The sequence below is a fragment of the Microcaecilia unicolor genome, chromosome 1 (genome assembly GCF_901765095.1).
Source record: "Microcaecilia unicolor chromosome 1, aMicUni1.1, whole genome shotgun sequence".
Classification (NCBI taxonomy): domain Eukaryota; kingdom Metazoa; phylum Chordata; class Amphibia; order Gymnophiona; family Siphonopidae; genus Microcaecilia; species Microcaecilia unicolor.
In genome coordinates, this window is record NC_044031.1 from 562,528,666 (window position 1) to 562,545,304 (window position 16,639).

The 16,639-nt window shown below is 44.9% G+C and overlaps 1 protein-coding gene across 1 annotated transcript in view; it reads left to right on the forward strand.

Annotated features, from left to right (window-relative positions):
- Window positions 1-16,639, forward strand: part of EMC2 (ER membrane protein complex subunit 2) — a 102,704-nt gene that overhangs the window by 12,587 nt on the left and 73,478 nt on the right. The window contains exons 2-3 of the mRNA XM_030218060.1: window positions 6,770-6,883; window positions 15,253-15,317. Coding sequence (XP_030073920.1) covers window positions 6,770-6,883; window positions 15,253-15,317 — 179 coding nt within the window. The remainder of the gene's footprint in view (window positions 1-6,769; window positions 6,884-15,252; window positions 15,318-16,639) is intronic.

The window sequence follows — 16,639 nt, forward strand, 5'->3', positions numbered from 1 at the left end:
ACAGTATGTATAGTTTACTGTCCATCTACTATATCACATTATTATTGTTCCTGTTGTTGAATACGCTTGTAGCATTGCCTGTGTATTCAGCTACCATGGTAATTATGGGAGATTTTAATCTTCCTGTTGATCCCTCAGTTCTTACTCTCATGTTTTGTTTGATGCTTTCTGTGCCCTTGGACTGTCCCAACTGGTGAAGCAGCCTGTGCATTCGGCAGGACATTCTTTAGATTAAATTTTTTTTTTTTTTTTTACCTAGTTCGTTAATGCCTTTGATATTGTTGTCCTGGTCTGATCATTATCTGAGGACAAACAGGCCTTATATTCTCACTGATGGGTAATGCAATCCCGCCTTGCCTAGTCTGGAGCTTGTGACGAGCATTTAAGAGCTTTGTGGAGTACAAGCCACACTGTGCAAGTGCCTTCCCACCCGCCACGAGAGCGCGGTGAAGTGATCTACATTTTGCTATATGCAGGAGTCAGAACGCACAAGCCAGCCCAGCACTGGCCTTAGTTGACATAGCCAGAGTTGCATCTAAGCACCACTTGATATGCAAATCTTTAAGTTTTGGTTTTCTAGCATTCATTTTCTGTTTTGAGATCCTTTGTGTTCATCCCACGCCATTTTGAATTCCGCCACAGTTTTTTTTTCTCCACCACCTTCCTCGGGAGGGCATTCCAGGCATGAGCCATCCACCCTCTCTGTGAAAAATAATTTTCTGACATTACTTCTAAGTTTACTACCCCACAACCTCAATTCATAGTTTTACTATTTTCCCTCCCTGGAAAATATTTGTTTCTATATTAATACATTTCAAGTATTTAAACGTCTGTATCGTATCTCTCCTGTCCCTCCTCTCCTGTGGGGTATACATATTAAGGCCATCCAGTTTCTTCTTCCCAAGGTCCCTCTCCCTGTCTGTGCATATCAGCCACCTAACATATAGGGCTCCCTTGGATTTTTACTCCTTAAGTGCATCACTCTGCACTTCTTTGCATTGAATTTTAATTGTCAAACAGACCATTCTTCAAACTTTTGCAGATCATTTTTCATGTTTTCCACTCCTTCCGGGGTGTCCACTCTTTTACAAGTCTTGGTATCATCTGCAAAAAGATAAACCTTTCCTTTTAACCCTTTGGCAATGTGGTTCGCAAATATATTGAACAGAATCGGCCCCAGCACCTATCCTTGAGGCACTTCACTTCTCACCTTTCCTTCCGCTGAGTGAATTCCATTAACTACCACCCCCTGGTGTCTGTCTGTCAACCAGTTTCTAATCCAGTTCACCACTTTAGGTCCTATCTTCAGCCTGTCTTGTTTATTCAAGAGCTTCTATAAGGAACCATGCCAAAGGCTTTGCTGAAATCTAAGTAGATTGCATCTAGCGCACATCCTCGATCAAATTCTCTGGTCACACAGTCAAAGAATTTAATCAGATTCATTTGGCAGTTTTGTTGACGTTTTAAGCTGAGACCGTGCTTTTACAGCATGGTTGTAATTTTTGGCCATTCAAAAGAGGAAAAATGTTGTTTTGTCTATAGAGCTGAAACTTTTGCACAAAGGAAGTGCTAAAGTAAATGAACATTAAAGTTGTTGTGAGTTGGGGCCTTGTATTTCCTGCCAGGGAACTATTTTTGATCCGAGTCCGTGCTTTTGCAGAATTTTTGGACCTAACACGCTGCACTGTGTGTGACCTAAAGAGCCTGCTTTTCCTGTCAGGGAACCACTTTTGCAGCAAGCAAACCATGGTAAGATTCTTGTGCACAATGAGATTTATGCAGTACAGTGCTGTATGTACACCTATTCCTGTTTGTTCAGTTAAATTTTCAGCACTTTCTTTATTCTCTTATTCTTAGATTGAGAGGGTTTCCAGTTTAATTGCTGTTGTATTGATTTCTGCTTCACACTGTTATTGACTGAAGAATACAAAGCTGTTAGCTCTGCTTAGTTCACAGTAGAAGACAACCCTAATGAGACTAAATATGGTTCCTTTACTTGGTTCTGTATTTCTGTTCATATTGCCTGTTGTATATGTGTATTTGTGGTCAAATTACCTGCATTACAATGTTTCCCATTTGTTGTTGTTGCTTAGTGTTAAACAATATTTTTAAATTAAAGATACTCTATGCCTGTTTATGCATAAAGGATGTTTTCTGTGTGTTTTAAGGGGTTACCATTATTTTCTGTATTATCTTTCACTTATCCGACAGCGGGTCGGTCCCGGTTACATTGGATAGTTGAGACTGTACTGTGTTGTATTTTATAGTAAATTAAATTACCTCCTTTACCCTTCAGAAACATATGCCTGTTATTTTGGAATCTTCTAGTGATTTCTGCAGGCCAGCACATTACATTTGCTTCTTACTGACTTTACCTATTGAGTGAATAATAAATAAAGTATCTTCTGGGTGATGGTATTTTTTTTTTCCAGCAATGCAAATCCTACGTTTGAGTGAAAAATGGACAAAGTGCATGCAGTTAGTGGATAACTTATGTTACAGTGAAAGATTTTTATCCTTGTATGAAGACTTTTTAATAGTTGCCAAGCGGGTGGTGGCAGGAGGAACTGCCTGATTTCTTAAAATTATTATTTCTTGACTGTTTTTGATCTGTGCCAGTTAGCATGATATGTATGCTCAGTAGTGTTCGGACTGTCCAGTTTTTAATTTCTAGGGATCTTTGTGTCAGGAACCATTTATTTTATGTATTTATATGAAATGTTACCCAAGGGTGGTTTTGGTTGACTTTCAAAATACAAAATCTTACACACTGACAGCTTTATGAGAGATTTGAGATCACTTCTGGCATATAGACTTAAGTCCACATTTGATAGTTATGAACTGTAAACTTAAATATTCAAGGAAAATGGCTAAACCTTCATGTTTTCTTTTTGGGTATTCCTTTTTACAGCTAGTAATATGAAGGACAGTCTTCAAAGCCATCTACCCAGTTTGGCTGAAAAATGCCACCATCTGTTCAGCTAAAACTTTACTCAGGTTTCTGTAGTGCACACACTTTTAAATGGGTTCAAAAGAGATGTTCCTAGATGCATGTTATGGTTGGGTTGGTAAAATAGCAAATGTATAATTAATTTTAAAATTACATAGGTTATTTCCCCCCCCCCCCCCCCCCAAGCTGTCTTCGTAATTAAAAGGTGCAGAACCTGCTTTTTGTGTATGTACTTTGTGACCGTCATGAAATACCTAGCACCTGTCTTGGAGTTACCCTGTGGCCACCTAAAGGATCTGCCCAGCTTCGCCTGCACTTTGGCTCGTGCTCTATACTAGCACTCTCCACCCACCGACTGGGTCCTGTTTGCCTCTGGGCTAGTCTTCCACTCTGTTTATTTGCCAGTGATTTCTAGGACACTGGGACCACACTCCAGGGTTCCTACAGCTCCCAGAAAGCACCCACAGACCCCAAAACACAAGCCAGGATTCTTAGTCAGTCCAGGACAGCAGAGTCAATAAACTAAAAAAGGTTTATTTTCATAGAACTTGAACATTGAACAGAAAAAGGTGAACTCAGCAGACAATAACAGGTAACTGAATATGGATCAATTATAAAACTATCTAAACGTTTGTTTACTACCTGGGGAGGTCAGGAAATATAGCTGCTCACAGGTTATATCGTATAACTGCTCACAGGGTCTCGGTAAAGAGATCTTTCTCTATCTGCTCCCTGGCTGAGACGGGGGAAAATCCAGTACCTTCAGGCTAGATTTGAAATGCAAGGCCAATCAGAGCCTAGGGCATCAATTTTGAAAGTAGCTGCCCAGTGGTAATGCAGATTGCCTTTCCATAAGCTGAAACTGGAGCAGACAAAGTCCTTTTTGTGCAACAGCTTTAAAAACAAACACCATCTGCTGGCCAATTAGGAGAAATACACTTAGAAACCCACTGTTTCATCACAGTGACTTAATTTTGGAAGGGAAATGGTTTCTCTTTGAATAACCTGCATTGTTTAGAATAAATACAGGCAGTTCTAGAATTTTAGCATATGTACACAGCAGCTTCTTTTCAAAGTTATCGCACTATGGAAGAAAATGTTATTCTAATTGCAAAAATATTTAAAATTTTTAACAAATTGTGAAAGCATATAAAAAATGGCTCGTGGAATTCTTTTAAACCCTTCTGTTTGCGTGTGCGTGTGTGTGTGTGTCTTTAATTTGGAAAGTAAAGGGGATCTTACAGTTCAACCTAATGCTTACCAAATATTTTTGGTCTGCCACCCTATAGCCATGGCCACAGCAGCATCTGCAACCCCGCCAAGGAGCATCATAGTGATGTGCCTATGTGCTGCCCCCCCAGGTTGAGACCCTAAACACATAACTGAGCTTTGGGATTTGTTGCTGGAGAATGTGGTACATTTTCTAATTCCACTATATCTTTTTTGCAATGCGGTGACCAGAATTGAACACAATATTCGAGGTGCTGTCTCACCATGAAGCAATAAAAAGGCATTATAATGTCCTCATTTTTGTTCTCCATTCCTTTCCTAATAATACCTAACACTCTAATTGCTTTCTGAGCCGCAGCTGCACACTAAGCAAAGGGTTTCAACGTATTGTCAACGATGACGCTTAGATCCCTTTCCTGATGGCTGACTCCTAACGTGGAACCTTGCATTAGGTAGCTATAATTTGGGTTCCTGTTTCCCACATGCATCGCTTTGCGATTGCTCACATTAAATGTCATCTGCCATTTAGATGCCCAGTCTCCCTGACTTGTAAGGTCGTCTTGTAATTTTTCACAATCCTCTTGCGATTTAACAACTTTGAATAACTTTGTGTCGTCAGCAAGTTTAATTACCTCACTAGTTACTCCATCTATAGATCATTTATAATTATGTTAAAAAGCAGCGGTCCCAGCACAGACCCCTGGGGAACCCCACTAACTATCCTTCTCCATTGAGAATACTGACTATTTAACCCTACTCTGTTTTCTATCTTAACCAGTTTTTAATCCACAATAGGACACTACCTCCTATCCCATGACTCTTCAATTTCCTTTGAAGTCTATCAGGTACTTTGTCAAATGCCTTTTGAAAATCCAGATACACAATATCGACCAGCTTACCTTTATCCACATGTTTGTTCACCCCTTCAAAGAAATGTAATAGACTGGTGAGGCAAGATTTCCCTTCACTAAATCCATGTTGGCTTTGTCTCATTAGTCCATGCTTTTGAACATGCTCTGTAATTTTGTTCTTTATAATAGTCTCTACCATTTTGCCTGGCACTGACGTCGAGCTCACCGGTCTATAATTTCTCAGGTCCCCTCTGGATCCTTTTTAAAAAATTGGCGTTACATTGGCCACCCTCCAATCTTCCGGTACGATGCTTGATTTTAAAGATAAATTACATATTACTAACAATAGTTCCGCAAGTTAATTTTTCAATTCTATCAGTACCCAGGGATGAATACCATCTGGTCCAGGAGATTTGCTACTTTTCAGTTTGTCAGATTGTGCCATTACATTCTCCAGCTTTATAGAGCTTTCATTCAGTTTCTCTGACTCATCAGCTTTGAAAACATTTCTGGCACCAGTATCTCTCCCAAATCTTCCTCGCTGAAGCCTGAAACAAAGAATTAATTTAATTTGTCTGCTATGCTTTTTATCCCTCGGTCATATAGCAGTCCAACCAGTTCTTTTGCAGGCTTCTTGCTTTTAATATACCTAAAACATTTTTACTATGTGTTGCATATATGTTTGCATATCAAATGGGACTTGGATGTCAACTCTGGCTTTATCAACTAAGGCTGGTGCAGGGCTGGCTTGTGCACACATAGCAATCCAGTTTATGATGGGCTTGAGAGAGCTTCAACGGAAACTCCAGTAATTTGGAACATGAGGACAGTCCCAGGAAGACTTTTACTGTCTGTGTCCCACAAATGCCAAGACTGATTTGGGATTTGGATAGACTTTGATGGCAACTCCAGTAGTTGGAGCGTAAGGACAGTGCTGGGTGGACTTCTATGGTCTGTGTCCCAGAAACAACAAAGAAAGACCATGGTCAAGTATATGATATCACATTCTTTATTTAATCTAGAATTGCGGATGAATGTGACTGTTGGGCAGATTAAATGGACCATTCAGGTCTTTATCTGCCATCAATTACTATGTTGCAGTGATATGAGACAATATTTAAAACTACTGAAATCAATGTATGCCACATCCGTTTCACAAGTTTGGTCCAAATATCTGGTCATCCAGTTAAAAAAAAACTGTAAGGATAGATAGGTTGGACTTTTCGCACAAAACCTTTTTCCCTGTAGACAAAGAATGGGAGAAAAGTTTTAGTAAATGAAGACTAAATGGTTGCTAGTTAGTATGAAGGTTATTTTTGTTTTTAATTTCAGGTTTTGGAAACTAATAAATGATGGGGATGAAGGTATTCAGAAGGCATTATTTTTCATTTTAGCTTGAATATTTGGTTAAAGAACCTGCATATTGGATCCATTGCTGAATTACAAAACTAAAAGTTTGCTTGTGCTGTTGAGGGTTTTCAGTTTCCAACTACATTTGATGATGTTTCTCTTCTGCACTGCGTGGGCCTGAGCATATGAAAACAATCATTGTAACATACCTCCAAATTTAGAGTAGTGTCAAATGAAAAATTTGAAAACACATAACCGTTCCTGTATCATTCCATCTCTAGCTAGAGTTATAGGTAAGGTTTTTGTGATTTTTTTTTTTTTAAACTTGACAAAGTTCTACTGTCCAACTCCCCTTTTTCATCTTGTAAGCCAGATCTTTGTTTTACAGAGATGCGTGATAAATTGAGAAAATGGAGGGAAGAAAATTACCGAAACAGTGAGCAAATAATTGAAGTTGGAGAAGAGTTAATAAATGAACATGCTTCCAGACTTGGAGATGACAGTAAGTTTGAATAATTCTTTGCACTATTGTTTCTTGAGCTGTATAATTTGTTTGATTATTTTTTTTTATTATTTTTATTTTAGGAAAGAGTATTGATATTGGCAGATTTTTTTTGTTTTTGTTTAGATAGATATGACAAAAAACATAGGCAATTTTTAAAGCTCTCTGTATGGTTCTATGCTGTGTCTGCCATCTTGAATCGAATGGCCTGCAGGACCCGAGGCAGCACGACTTCACTAGAGGCAGGTCGGGTCGGATGAATCTGATTGATTTCTTTGACTGTGTGACCAAACAGTTAGATGTGGTAGGGGTGCTAGATGTGGTGTGCTTGGATTTTAACAAAGCCTTTGACATGGTTCCATACAGGCGACTGATAATAAATTCATTGCCCTTGGTATGGGACCTAAAGTGACTGGCTGGGTTAGAAACTGGTTAAATGGTAAGAGACAGAGGGTAGTGATAGATGGAGCTTGCTCTGAGGGTAGGGATGTTATCAGTGGTGTACCACAGGGATTGGGCCTTGGGACAGCTCTTTTTAATATATTTGTGAGTGATATTGCGGAAGTGCTGTCTGGTAAGGTTTGTCTCTTTGCAGATGATATCAAACTCTTTAATAGGGTGGACATCCCAGAGGGTGTGGATGACATGAGGAAAGTTGTGGTGAAATTTGAAGAATGGTCTGATAATTGGCAGCTAAAATTTAATGCTAAGAAATGCAAGGTCATCATCGGATTACAAGAATCAAAGGGCACAGTACATTATCGGGGGTAAAGTGCTTCTGTATATGAAGGAAGAGCGGGACTTGGGGGTGATTGTGTCTGATGACCTTAAGGTGTCCAAACAAGTAGAAAAGGCAATGGTCAATGCCAGAAGGATGCTTGGGTGCATAAGGAGAGGGATGACCAACAGGAAAAAAAAATGATAGTGCCCCTGTATAAGTCTCTGGTGAGGCCCCGTTTATAGTACAGCATGCAATTCTGGAGACCGCACCTACGGAAAGATATAAATAGGATGGGGTTGCTCCAGAGGGCAGCTACAAAATGGTCTCGGTCATAAAACATATGGGGACAGGCTTATGAACCTCAACATGTATACACTGAAAGAGAGGCAGGAGAGAGGGGATATGATAGAGACATTTAAATACCTCAGTGGCCTCAATGTACAGGAGGTGAGCATTTTTCAAATGAAGGAAAACTCTGGAATAAGAGGGCATAGGAAGAAGTTGAGAGGAAATACGCTTAGTAGGAATCTGAGAAAATACTCATTCACAGAAAGGGTGGTAGATGCGTGGAATGGCCTCCCATTGGAAGTAGTGGCGAAGAAGACTGTGTCAGAATTTAAGGAAGCATGGGACAGTCATGTGGGATCTGTAGAGGTACTTAAGTGGGCAGAAAATCATTTATGCAATAATTACATAAGTGGCCCTTCCATTATGTTCGTTCCCACTATTCCAGGACAAGTGGGTAGTTATGTCCATCGACCAGCAGGTGGAGATAGAGAATACAGAACTGAGCACCACTACATAGCTCCCTGCTAGCAGCTCAGCTCCTCAGTATCTTCTATCTCCAGGCAGGTGGATGGATAGACTTCCTCTGTCTCTGGTTCTGAGGCCTTGCTCCTGGTCCAGTTGGTCAACTGGTTCCCGGTTGAGCATAGTGGGCAGACATACCTGGTCGTGCTGAGTCCCTGTCGTGCTTTCCCCCCTGGAGTGTTCTGCGTTCTTATGGGAGCTTGCTCAGCAACCAGTCTGCTTCAGAAGATAAGGAACAGTGCAGGCAGCGCAGTGAGTTTGACGGGTTGGTGGTGCTGTGCCCTGCCATGATGGGGGTGGCTCTGTCCCCTGGGAGCATGGACCCGGGGTAGTGTGTTCTCTGTTGTACTTTGGGCCTCAGGACATCCTTGGGAGCGATTTGTGTCTGTGCTCACACCCACACACGCACACACACAAAAAGAGCTTTATGGTTGAGTTGTGCTGCGCTCCGGTTTAAAAAAAAAAAAACCGCACGAAAGACAAGCGAGTGTGTAGCGCGGTGCGCCACATGCTTTCCCATGCTGCGACAATCTTCGTTCATGGCAGCCCCCGCTGGGAGTGCGAGGAGCTGCCCGCCTTGCAGCGGGCGGGGTTCCTCCTCGGGCTGCTGCATGGTGTGCAGTCCGGTTCCTGAGTTGAGGTGTTGAGTCGGGGCTTACACACACACAGCGCCTTCAGTTGCAGCAATGCTTTTCTTGCAGCTCTGGTCCCCAGTGCAGCGTCTCGGTGCTTCGCCTCCAAGGGAGGCGGGAATGGCAGCCATTTTGTTCTCTGCCGGTGCAAGGGCCTATGTAGACAGCTGTAGCAGTAGGGATCTCTTCGGGGGGGGGGGGGGGGAGGGGAGAGCTTACCCTTCTGGGCTTGTTCTCTTGCTCTGCCAGACTTTGGGTTGGTGCAAGTAGTCCCTTCTCCAGCAGCCCTAGCATCTCCTGGGGGACAGGGGATGGGGTTTTCCCCGCCGGCTCCCAGGAGTTCGCAGCGGATAACACGTGGAGTCTTCGTTTTGTTTTGCTGCAGTTGGGTTGCTCTATAGGGTCTCCTCTGTCAGAGCTTTTGGTGGAGGGTGAGCTCCCTCTGGGGGAGGGGGATGACCCTCGGGTGCTCGGTCTGTTTCAGTGGGGGGAGTTTGGCTCCCTGTTTTCAGTGGCACTAGCAGGGCTTCCCATAGCAAAACCCTTGGGGTTCTCTGGAGGAGAGTCGTGCGACTAGCCTTGCGTAGGGCCTCAGGGGCTTGTCCAAGGTGTTCCCCATGTAATGGTCATTCGGGGCCTGTTTACCACAATGTACAGTGCACTTGACTCAGGCCTGCAGGTTGGGAGAACCATGGCCCACTTCTTTTCTCTAGTGCAGGGAGAAGGAGAAGCTTCGTTCCCTACATTGCACTCTGTGTCTGCAGTCACCTTGAATTTTCCCTTCCTGGTTGCTGGCGGCATTGCCTCATGGAATCTGCTAGATGGGAAGCTGAATCAGACCTCGTATCCCGTCTTGAAGGTGTTTGGATTAGGAGCTGCAGGCTTCTATTGGTAGCCTTTTGTTTTTCCCTTAGGGTTTGTCTTTTGACATTCACCACAAGCTGTCAAGTCTGCCTGTGGCCATAGGCGGTGGTTGCCACCTCCAAGGCTTGCGTGGTCAGGTTTCCACTTTGGGGCACCTTTCTCTTTGGGTACACCGTCAGCGATTTTGGTTCAGGAGCTCAGTGAGTCGGGCTCCAGCGTTTGCCATGGGATGTTCCTCGTTCTTGGACCGCCCTGTGTGCTCGACAAGTGCCCAATTTCGTGTCAGCACTAAGGGTAGGCCTGGTCCTCAGAATTTTGGCCAGAGGGCTCGGTTTCGAGCCTGGCATTCTCCTTTCCGGGGGATGGGGAACCAGGAACCAGCAGGGCACTCAGGGTGAGTGGCTGCTGTCTCCCAGCCATCCTTGGGTGGCCTGGCTGGGTGGCCCATCTGGGGTGACATGGAGCCGCTTTCGGGCATTTCGGGATGTGTGGATTACATTCTCCTCAGCTTAGGTGCTGGATTTTTGGGGTGCTGGCGTTCTTCCCTCTGGTAGCCTCTCTCTTCTTGCAGTCTCCTTGTCAGAGGGTGCCTCTGTCTGCTCAGAGCAGAAGAGCAGTGGAGGTGCTGTTATTATTTTGGGCCATTGTTCCTGTCCTTCCTGCCGAGCGCTGTTTGGGTTGGTACTCCATCCTTTTTGGGGTTCCCAGGAAGACGGGAACAGTGCAACCCATTCTGGATCTCCAAGGGATCCATAGGTATCCATTTTCGGATGGCGGCCCTGAGGTCTCTGATAGCCTCCGTTTTGGAGAGAGAGTTTTTTTTCTCCGCTCTCGATCTCAGGGAGGCATACTTCTCTTTCCCGGTACGGGCTGTCTTGGCAGTTCATTCCTGTTCTGGACCCTGCCAGTTGGTTCTGTCGGACCCAAGGACCCTTTTTGAGGTCATGTTCATAGTGGCGGTCTTTCTGCGGAGACACAGGTTTTTGTGTTCTCCTGTACCTGGATGACTCCTGGTCTCTTCTTGCCTAGGCTGAGTAGAGACCCCTTCAGCGCTGGTTCACCCCCAGTTTTTTGTCTGGTTTGGGTGTTTAATTTCAACAGGAGCAGGCTGGCGCCAGCGCGTTAACCTTTATTCCTGATGAGCTTGAGTGTTTCTTTAGAGGGACAGTGCTATAAATTAACTCCCAAGTTTCTCGCTCCTGCTTTGTCACCAGCCACAGGCCTGGTATTTCGTGCAGGTCCTTAGATCTATGGCAGCGGCCATGGAAGGGGTTCCTTCTTCTCTCATGCGGCTGCTTTAGGGGGCCCTGCTCAGCTGCTGGTCTCAGGTTTCAGAGGGCAGCTGCATCTGGCTCTTTTGCTCTCAGTGCATGGGGGGGGGGGGGGGGGGTTGCTGCTTCCCCAGTCGTTGACCCTGGGAAGGTCCTCCTTGAGCCTGCTTTGGGAAGTGGTGTCTATGGATAACAGCTTCTCGGGCTGGGGAGTGCCTTTTGCTGGGGTTCCTTGGTGCAGGGCTCTTGGTCTCTAAGGAGGGCATTGGCCCTCAATCCTCTGGAGCTGCGTGCAGTGAGCCAAGCTCTGGAGGCCTTTGCCCCACTGTTGGGATTGCCGCCGTTTGGACCTTTCGGTCTTGCCTGTGGCGGTTGCCTTTTTTTGCCTCACAGGGGGGGACTCCTAGCAGTCTGCTGGCGGGGGAGTCCAGCTTGTTAATGGACGGGGCAGTGAGACTTCGGTTGTACCTTCGGCTGGTTTGCGGGGTCCCTCAATATGGAGACAGACTTGCTCAGTTGCTACGCTCTGGTTTCCAGCAGAGGGAGCGGTTGGTTGAGCCGTTTTCAGCTGGTGGCCTAGTCCTATGTCTAGGTTCCTCGGTGCTTCAGCCACCACTGGGCATAGGACTCTAGGGATCTATTCACCCTGTGATGGTTGTATCTGAGCGAGAGACCTCCGTATACCTTCCCCCATGCCGATTTTAGGCTGGCTGTGGGGGGAGAGTAGCAGACCTTTGGGGCAGGGTGATCCTGGTCTCCAGCCTGGCCATGGCTTCTATGGTATGCAGATCTCATGAGGCTCCTGTATGGGGAGCCATTGTGATTCCCTCAGTGTTGAGGTCTTTCTGTCAGGGCCTAGTGGCCATGGAGATTCCCTCCCCCCTTTCCTTTGGTTGAGGAAGAAAGGTTATTCGCTTTCAGTGGTGGCTTCCCTGCTTCGGGCAGGGAAGCGCTCTTTCTCATCGGCGTCTGGCGTGCTGTGAGGTTTTGAGTTGCTGTTGCATCCTTTTTGGGCCACTTTCTGGATTTTGGCAGGAGGGAAATTCATGGGGCTAGTGCTGTAGGTCCAGTGGGGGTCCTGGCTTGCTTTCAGGGCTGCTTGCAGGAGTCTTCGTTAGCTGCTCCTTCTGGACTAAGTTCTTTTTCTGGTCCTTCGAGGTGCTTCAGTACTCCCTGTTTGAGCCTGTTGATAGGTGGCCCTTGTTCTATGGCACCATGGCTTAGTTGGCTAAAGCACCTGTCTTGTTCTCTCTTTGTCCATGGTGTTCTTTGAGGTGTTTCTGCCAAACTGTTGCTTCTCGCAACTTCAGTCTCTTTCTCTCTTGGAAGGTCCCTTTATCCGTTTTTCGGAGGCAGGGGTATCACTTTGGGCAGTACCATGCTTCTTGCCTTAGTGTTTGTTGGTCTTTATTTTTTCCGTAGTCAGCGGTCTGTTTTTTGGAAGCTTCTGATCTTAGCAGGGTGTTCTTGCATTTCACGGTTCCCGATGTTTTTCGCCATTCGTTTGGTCCTATTGGGCTGTTTGGTAAACAGTAGGGGGGGGGGGGGTCTCATGTTGCCCAAGGCTTTCTTTGCCCAGTGGGTGAAGGTGGCTGTAGTCTCAGCCTGTATCCTGGGAGGCGCTTCTCAGGTTGAAGGCCCTCTGTCCTGGACGTGTGGCTACGTCTTGGGTGGAGGCTTCGTTGTCTTCTCTGATGGCTATCTGTAGGTTAGTGGCGTATGCGTCGCTGCATACCTTAAGTAAGTATGGTAGAATGGTGGGTGCTGCTCAGGCAGCAGCTACATTTGGGGTGTCGGTTCTGCGTATGGCAGATTCGGCTTCCCACCCTCGTAGGGATAGCTTTTGAACATCCCACTTGTCCTGGAATAGTGGGAATGAACGTAATGGAAGGAGAAATTAGGTCTTACCGGATAATTTTCTTTCCATTAGTTCTTCACACTATTCCAGGAGCCCTCCTGTGGTGCGATGCCTTTGTTGGTGGCTCTATGTACTGTCTTTGTATTCTGTTTTCCAGGGGCCTTATCTTTGAATGGCTCTTGGGGCTGGATATGTTGATTGCTGACCATGCTCCTGATTGGGTGTGTTTTCTTCCTTGCTTGAGGATGGATACTGAGGAGCTGAGCTGCTAGCAGGGAGCTATGTAGTGGTGCTCAGTTCTGTATTCTCTATCTCCACCTGCTGGTCGATGGACATTACCCACTTGTCCTGGAATAGTGTGAAGAACTAATGGAAAGAAAATTATCAGGTAAGACCTAATTTCTCCTTAGGCTGTGCTGACAGGCTGCACTAATGAAAGAAAGAATGCCAAAATGGAAATATTTATTATAGATATAGAAATAACAATATGGTGAAATGCAAAGCAAGTTACACTCTGTACACTACCAAAATATACTGTGCCCTATGTACTGAGGATTTCACAAAAATACTATCCTGAGAAGATTATGAGAATTACACGCCTATAATATGTCCTGAGAAGATTACACACTTAGCAGCAAAATAAGGCTGAAGACCACAGGTCCTGTTATAACCAGTTGGTCGCAGGCAACCACTATAAACTAGCAACCCCTGAATTATAGGAAGGAAATTCCTGCTTCTCTCACCCTTTTCAGTTCGTAGGTTCCATACTTCTGATGATGAATCGGATTCATCCTTTTAGGCTCCACAGAGTACCTGTGAATCTATCCCTGTTTGGGAATAAAGTCCAAGGTCTTTGCTCTGAGCACTGGTTACACAGTCTTTGGGGAATTCACAGAGCCGCAACTGAACTGACCTTGTCAGCTTTTATCACAAGAAATTTAGTTCACTGGTGTTCAAGCCAAAACGTCTCTTAACTCCTCTGAGAGAGAACCATACACCATCTTCCTCTTCCTTCCCCTCTCAACTTCTTTCTCATCCCCCATCCTTGGCCCTGCTGTCAGTTAGATGACACATGGACCAATCACCAACTGGGTATCTTTGTCCAACAGATAACCCATGGTCATAACAAAGAGGGCTTGTGAGCATTCAGCTAGAATAATTTATCAGTCATGAACCTGATTGTAGCAAGCTCCCCTCCATTGTTCACAGTTGTTACCAGAGACACCGTTCCTGAGAAGTTCATTCCTCCGCATGCTCCCAGGAGACAAGGTGAATGGTTAGTGCATGTAGACATATGTCCTTGATGAAATCAACAGCACAACTGTGCCAAAAAGTAATTTTCCTTTGTAACAGTCGATGTAAGAATAATGGAAAGCCTGTATTTAGGATATTATATTAAAATTAAAAATTTTAAATAGAATTCTGGCTGTCACTGGAAGCCAGTGTATTTTTTTAAGTAGAGGTGTAGCATGGTCTCGTCATTTTGCGCCAGAGATCACTTTTACGGCAGTATTTTGTACAACCTGTAATCTTTCAATATCAACTAGACGGATGATAAAGGGCATCAAAATGGCCAATTACTAATGAATGAAGACGAATACAAATTGTTTTGTCAAAATAAGACAGGCACCCTGACCTCCGGGACTTCACAAGAGCAGGGCCTATATCTGCTCACTGCAATTAGGGATCCTTAGGCAGAATTGAAATGTGGGCAGCCTCAGGGTAGTACCTGTGAGGGAGGATGGTTCATCAGGAAGCCTGTTCTGTCCTCCGTCACAGGCACCACCTGGGGCAGTCCACATTTCTCTTTTGCCCAAGGACCCCCTGCTGCAGCAGTGAGCAGGCACAGGCCCTGCCCCCTGAGTATTGATGGTCTCTGCACGGGTAGAGTGGAGGACTTTAGATGCCGTCATTTGGGCGTCCAAAATTCCAGCACACAATATTCTTTCAGCCAAAAGTTCAGCGCTCTAGCAGCAGTGCTGAAATGGCGGCGCCCAAATGTTCTGCTTCATGGGAGAAATATGGCCACTTAAATATATTTTTAATCAATTCTATGAACATTTTTATAACTTTCAGGTAATTAACAATTGATTTTGGATAGCTGAGTCCTACAGACAGAAATCATTCATTCTTTGTGTTAAGTTTTTCATATCAGTTTAAAACTAATCTGTTTGCATTTAATATCTTTTTTTTTTTTTTTTTTTTCTATCTAGTTTGGATAATATATGAACAGGTGATGATTGCTGCTTTGGACTGCAGTCGGGATGACTTGGCTGTGGTAAGTAAAAGAGCTGATTTTTTTCAAATTTTGAATACAAACAGTCGTCACAATAATTTGTGCTCTCATGCTCATTATAGAGCTCCAACCCAGTTCGTTTTCAGAAACCCTACATTGGATTGCATATGTAGTCTCTTGTTCAGGTCTTCAGTTTCATGGATCAGGTTATAGCACATTCTCATTCATGAATGTTGTTTTTCATAGTTTTTAGCGGAACAACATATGAATGAGTTTCAGAAAAAATGGAATGATTTAACAGCCTCACTTCCCATAACCATTAAATGATGCATCTTGGTTTTCCACAGCATAGGTACTACCCAGTTAGACAGAATATGCTTCTTGACAATGATATGTTTTAGACAATATTGGATTGTCTTATTCCTGCTTTATGAGCCTGGACTAGATGTATATAAACTCAATATAGCATTTGAAATTATAGGCACATGGACATGCAGGATGGTCTTTTTCTGTCATTCCAAGGAATTCAAACACAGAACCACAATCGGATTAGAATGGAGTTAATAAGGGCCATAGCTTTATTAATACGTCCTCTTCATTGGTGCCGAGGTGTCTCAATGACTGGTGTCGAGCGAAGGCGAAGAAGCACTGTCATTGTTCTCCTTCAACACACGGTACCGGGAGCTCTGGGGCATCAGGGTTGGCACCCGAGAATCTTTGGCGCCGAGAGGATCACTGACCCTCGATACAGGAGATGCCGATGCGTCGGTCTCCTAGTTGCCCGATACATGCTCCTGCGCCTCCATGGATTCTGACACCGCCTGACCCACTGACCCTGCAGCCTTCTCCGATGGCAGCTCTCGACGAGTGCACCCAAGCCTTGTTTCCAGAACTTCTGGAGGGACTGCTACGTCAGTCAGCTTCGGTGTTGGGGGTGCTTGCGCCTTTTCTACCATCTGCTGTATCCTGCAGCGGTGTCTGGCCCTTTACCTGTGGTGAGGTCCCCGACCGTGATGCCGCCTGCTGCCACCCAGGTCGACTCCCCTTCGACGTCAGTGGAAAGAGCTTCACCACAGTCGGACCGGGCATCAGCCTCTTCACATCGCCATAGATGACATCATTCCTCGGCGTCAAGGCAGATCCAGTGTCAAAGCACCTTTAACTCAGGTTTTATCCGACACTGAACAGGAGTGCTCGTGGGAGTCAGATGAGGATCCCAGGTACTTCTCTTCTGATGAGTCCTTTGGGATTCCCTCTTATCCTATCCCTCCGCTATAAAGTAGAAAGGAGACTATCTCCACCGGAGACTCTGTCCTTTTCCTCTTTTGTCTGGGAAATGGCTATGGCTAGTCCTTTCCCTGTGG